Below are 5,677 nucleotides of genomic sequence, written 5' to 3' on the forward strand. Positions count from 1 at the left end.
ACCGCCCGAAAGCCGAGCGGTTAAAATTTTTAAACAATCATAAAACACTGCCAGTATCGGGAACTTTTTAGAAAATGCTTTAGCATGTTCAGAACTATTCGAAAAGTATTTTAGATAAACCGGAACTGCGACATTTCGTACAGCATATCACCCTATTCTTTTTAAATACTCGGCTTTCGAACGGTACCATTAATTTACAAAAAAATTATACAACATTGCTAGTGTCGGGAACTCTTTAGAAAATGCTTTAGTATTTTCAGAACTATTCGAAAAATGTTTTAGATAAACCGGAACTCCGAGATTTCGGAAAACTAGCAGATAATTTTTTCAATAGACTTTTTTTGTCAAAATCAACAGAACTATTACTAAAAAGTACCAGGAACTATAGAACTCGACTGCATGCGACAAGAATTCTTTTTTATTTTTGATCTGCTAGAAAATAATCTGCTACGGGAAGTTAGCAAATCATTTTTTCGATCGACTGTTTTTGGGGTAAAATCACCAGAACTATTACTAAAAAGTATCAGGAACTGTAGAACTCGACTGCATGCAACAAGAACTCCCTTTTATTTTTGATCTGCTGGAAAATGATATGCCAACTTCACAGACACATTGATCTCATGCACAATAAAATAAAAATCAAGATTTTGTACTACAGTTTTTTTTTCCAATTATTAATAATATATGTTTTGACATAATAATTTATACTAAAATTTTATAAATTTTTTGTCGTATAGAAACTTTTGGAGCCGCTTAAATACATTGTTCCATGTACTGAAAAACATAGATGTACCAAATTAACACGTGTTTTCAACTATTGGTTTAAAATATCATCGGATAAACTGCAGCAGATTGACGAAATCGTCAAAATTGCCTACAATGCATGCATCCTGTAAGTTTTTTACAACCCAAATTTTCGACCTTTATAGTCTAATAAAAAAAAAAACTAGTTCAGTAAAAAAAAATCTCCCGATGGAAACGAGAAAAACTATCGCAAAACATTGTGTATAAATTTGAAGCAAATCGGTCCAGCCGTTCTCGAGATATTCTGATCACCGTCCGCGAGGAACACATTAACGCCGGCCACGAGAACAGCGCTCCGAGGGAATGAATTCCCTTAAAAAAATTTGTGAACGTGCCTCAATGTAGATACTTTTAAATAAAAAAACCAGGATCGAATCGAATTAATAGTTTCCAAGATAAAAATTCCCGAATTTCACCTTTTTTTCTTGCGGTCTACTCATATGTACCCCCTTAATATAATAGTTACATTTGCTTCCTGCATATTGTATTTATTTATGTTAAAATAAAGTGCGCACGAGATAAAAAGTAGGACATAATATTTTACAAAAAAATTAAATTTTACTCTGTTATTTGTACTACAGTTTCTTTTTTTCCAATTATTAATAATATATGTTTTGACATAATAATTTATACTAAAATTTTATAAATTTTTTTTAAATTGCTCTTTTATTAGTTACGACGATATTCAGGATAAAGCCATTTTGCGAGATGGCATTCCCGTAACCCATTCCGTTCATGGGCTTTCCTGCACGATAAGCGCCACCAATTACGTGCAGCTGATCGCTTTTGAAAAAGCTTTTGAATTACATCCCGTTGTAAGTTTTAAAGTATCCACATTACTATATTTCAAGAATTGCAATATTATATCATAGATAGTTGAATTATAGCATTAAATGCTTTTTAACAAGTTTGTCCTCAAGTAATTTAAAAACTTAGAAGTAATAAAGACGATGTGTGTGTGTGTATTTAAAAGATACACACATTCTTCAAAAATCTCACGACATGTTTGCAATTAAGCACTTATAAAACTGTGTACATATTTCTTTACGATCAGCACTGTATTGATTACAACCAGTACTAATTCGAAGCTCAACAAAATCGCGCCAATATATTAAATTTTGTTAAATACAACATAAATTAAGTTATTTATTTTTATATCTTAATTAACAGGCAGCTAAAATCTTAACTGAACAATTACTGGAATTTCACAGAGGCCAGGGAATGGATATGTATTGGAAGAAGAATTTAGATTTAGAGTGTCCAACTGACAACGATTACCAGATAATGGCGGAAAGAAGTAAATGTTTATGATTTTGTGATAACTTTTATTATCTGTTGAAACAGAAACTCCATTTTAAAAACTAAATTACATATATAAAATTTGAATATTAATTAATTTTATAGAGGCTGGTTGGCTGATAAAATTAATGACAAAATTAATGAAACTATTTTCCACGTGTGAAATAGACTTATCCTCGTTGCTAAATTTAATGGGGTATTATTATCAGATACATAATGATTATTCCAACTTGTGTATTTGTAGGGTAAGTAATTTGTTTAATTTTCATTATTAATTTGATTAATTTTCTATTATGTGACTTGGGTCTCGGAACCTCTTGAAAGATAAATATAGATTCTCGAATGATGAAAAAAAATCACTGTGACGTGAGCTTCATTTTCTCGACACTGGGGTGTAAAAATCACGAATTTGTTATTATTACAGGATATGAACGATCAAAGTTATTGCGACGATTTAACTGAAGGGAAGTTCAGCTTCCCTATTATACATGCCCTTAAATGCGGTAATAGCCAGAAAATAATGGGTATTTTTTTAGAAAAATAATTATGTTTAATATAATATATATACTTATTTGACGTAGAAAATTATTTATTAAGTACGCATTTTTCAGATATTCTAAAACAACGAATTACCGATACCAATCTTAAAAATAATTGTGTGGACTTGTTGGAGGAACTTAGTTCTCTCAAATACACGAGGGACACACTGGAAACACTGGACCAAAAAATAAAAAGAGAAATCGAACGTTTAGGAGGGAATCCAGGTCTAGTAAAGATGCTGGACGAATTCAAGAACGAGGTGTTGTGCGGTACTGCTAAGGTTACAACTAAATTATAAAACGTCGAATATTTCGTGCAAAAAATAATGAATAATTTTCGTTTAAAAAATTGTCCGGGCAATCGTATATTTCGTTTTTACAAGATACATTATACCACAGAATAGATTGTTATGTAAAGTTGAACATTTATTTCTTATTGAGATTTAATCTCGCATATTTTCAGATTGTTTGTTAATTTTCTCTTTACATAATTATACATATTGTACAATATAACATTACTAATTGTAAGTATATTAAGTAATTGTAAATCACTTATTTTATTTGTAAGCCTTATTTATCGCTATATGTATCTCTTATTGTAACTTTTTGGCGACAGTATCAATAGTATAATTAAATTTCTTATTTAATATTTTTGCAATACGTTTTATTTTTTTTAAATATCAAAAAAATGGAGTTTTTTTCAGCGTGACTTTTCTATATAAATAAATTCACCGAGTAAAAGACTTTTAGAAAGTATTTATTAGCAATTTTATATACTGACAATTTAATAGCATAACGAATGATCCTTTATAATGAAATTTTACGGCTGTTTTGTACATGTCATGCAATTATACGTTATACATTTATATCTATATTTATATCTATATTTATATATCCTAAAAGACATAACGTATAGAAAATTATACTTATATTATACTTATATTATAGATTATTACATGTAACTAACAAGTGTCTAGCTAAGAAAAATATTCGCGTATATTCATTCCTTCACGTGCACGCATAGAGATAGGATATCTCGCATCGTTTTTCCTATTTCGCAGATTTGTAAATCTATAAATTCAATTTCTCTCTCTCTCTCTCTCTCTCTCTCTCTCATCTTGTCTTTATTCTTAAATTTACCGAATCTCTCATGAGATGACTCCTCCGAAACTCTCTCAATTTACACCATTTTAAAAGGCATTATTCGGCCTCGTACATTTCTCGCATTCGTTCTTGTCGCATATGTAATCGGGTGTTCAATTGACTCCTCTCTTAATACGCGACGAGATCGAATAGAGGTCCATCGTCTAAGGACTAAGAGAGCGTGGCGATTTGACATGTCCTCTGTTCAAGCTCGCTATCCTCGTCGGATTCGCTGGCCCAGGAGGACCGTCGCTCGTGTCATATCTCACCGTCGCTGTCCCCGGGACAGCGTCCTGGTCCTGACACGCCGTCATCGAGAACTTCCGTCACCTCGTGAAACAGACAGATAATGGGTATTGGGTAAGGGCGAATCGAGAAAAAAGTATATTTCGTAATAAATCGATGCAATAAATATTTCATGAGAGAGAAATCAAGAGATTAACATTAAAATTAATTCACGAACTTTTTGCAATATTATTTGATCGCCGACCTCGGGAGCACTCACCAGAACTTCCTCGAATCGGTCGTAATTCTCCTGCCTGGAGTTCAAGAGGCTCTCGCCTACCGAGTCGGCCCCCGATTGGCAAGGATCTCGTCGTCCTAGCGCGCTCGATGCAATATGCAGCAAGGACAGTACCGCCAAGAGGCCGGCTGCAAGCACATATATATCTGTCAGGAGCTCACGGAAATAGAGTTGAAAAAGCCGACGTCCTTACCCGCGACATAGGACAGCCAAAGTCTATTGGGTCGCCACGCTAGAATGCAGGACAGTGGTAGGTAAAACAACGCCTTTCGCCAGCCCCGCGTGGCCGCCAGAACGCTGGACCAGCAACGCAAGCAGAGGGAATCCTCGTTCCTGAGAGAACAAAACGTCAACATACGCATATATCGTTTTCTCATAAAAAAAATCCGCGAGATTAAAAGAATTATTTTCTGAAATAACGTTTTAAATAAAGAATTTAACAATTCGATATATCTGAAACCCTTTTTTATCTCTTTTATTCCACTGTTTTTTATTTTAGGATTATTTTAATTTTATTTTAATTGGCTCAATTTATTTTAATTGCATGTTGAGAATTGCATCGATTTAAGATTATATCCTATTTTCCTTGCCAATGTGTATTTGACACATTATAGTTACGGTTCTTCAGAGCGAGCGAGATGTTCCTCAGACAGTTGGTGCAACATCGTAAAAGTATTTACGTGATCGAATTATCTGACGTTCGCGGAACTAGAGGATTTACATGATTTCCATTCGATAAACAAAAACTTTTGCGAGAACGACGTCTTCCGCTGAATGCCGCAGGCGTGCAATCCAGTCTTTAGTCTTGATTATGACCCCATCAATTCCACTTAAGTTTCCTTCTTAAAGAAGCGGAGCGGTAAGACGATTTTTCCATCGATATACAACTTTCAAATACTCTTACCGAGTACCCTCTTTACAGGAGATTAACAAACTGAATTCCGAACGGGCAAAAGAGATCAAAATAAAAGTCCGACTTGTCGTATGTACCTGCACCAGTATCCTGCACATTTTACGCTACATTCTTTATATTATATTTTTTTCTAGCCAATGTAATACACAAAAACGTTTGTCTAACTAAAATGTTAACGTGCGCAGTGGCAATTGCGTTCGCAATGCAATTTCGCCGCGGTAACTGTATCGAAAAAAAAAAATTTCCGGGAAGCGATTTGCCCGAGCTTTCGAGATTATCGAGGAAATCTCCGCGCGGAGATAATTATCACGCGCGTTTCAGAGAGCTGCTAATGTACGAAATTAACCGTCGCGGCAAACGTAAACTCGCCTAATCAGCTCGCGGAAGATTAATATACGTCATTGTGGCGAGGAAAATAGGAAAGCACGACAATCGTCTTTATACGCAGCATGCGGG

General features: G+C 34.2%; 2 protein-coding genes across 2 annotated transcripts; one reads left to right on the top strand and one right to left on the bottom strand.

Moving 5' to 3' along the window:
* Nucleotides 1-1,430: 1,430 nt before the first annotated feature.
* Nucleotides 1,431-3,067, top strand: LOC112461356 (geranylgeranyl pyrophosphate synthase-like; the record flags this gene model as incomplete). Its single annotated transcript, XM_025026570.1, has 5 exons — nucleotides 1,431-1,619; nucleotides 1,975-2,101; nucleotides 2,209-2,348; nucleotides 2,528-2,627; nucleotides 2,715-3,067. Coding segments are annotated over 5 exons (783 nt in total), but the record flags the coding sequence as incomplete, so codon positions are not given.
* Nucleotides 3,068-3,383: 316 nt separating this feature from the next.
* LOC112461355 lies at nucleotides 3,384-5,229 on the bottom strand. The gene is made up of 3 exons (XM_025026569.1): nucleotides 4,502-5,229; nucleotides 4,291-4,436; nucleotides 3,384-4,115 (listed from the first exon to the last, which is right to left on the bottom strand). Exons 1-3 carry the CDS (start codon nucleotides 4,683-4,685, stop codon nucleotides 4,044-4,046), a joined length of 402 nt encoding a protein of 133 aa, XP_024882337.1. The 5' UTR covers nucleotides 4,686-5,229; the 3' UTR covers nucleotides 3,384-4,043.
* Nucleotides 5,230-5,677: the final 448 nt, after the last annotated feature.

The sequence above is a fragment of the Temnothorax curvispinosus genome, unplaced genomic scaffold (genome assembly GCF_003070985.1).
Source record: "Temnothorax curvispinosus isolate PA1 unplaced genomic scaffold, ASM307098v1 QBEX01011302.1, whole genome shotgun sequence".
NCBI lineage: Eukaryota > Metazoa > Arthropoda > Insecta > Hymenoptera > Formicidae > Temnothorax > Temnothorax curvispinosus.

What these genes read in the sequence shown, in the direction of transcription:
- LOC112461355 (XM_025026569.1), bottom strand. Translation starts at nt 4,685, where the DNA reads ATGAGAAAACGATATATGCGTATGTTGACGTTTTGTTCTCTCAGGAAC. An exon ending in TTGGCTGTCCTATGTCGCGG is followed by an intron (nt 4,437 to 4,501) that starts GTAAGGACGTCG and finishes ATGTGCTTGCAG; the next exon opens with CCGGCCTCTTGGCGGTACTG. An exon ending in ACCGATTCGAGGAAGTTCTG is followed by an intron (nt 4,116 to 4,290) that starts GTGAGTGCTCCC and finishes CTGTTTCACGAG; the next exon opens with GTGACGGAAGTTCTCGATGA.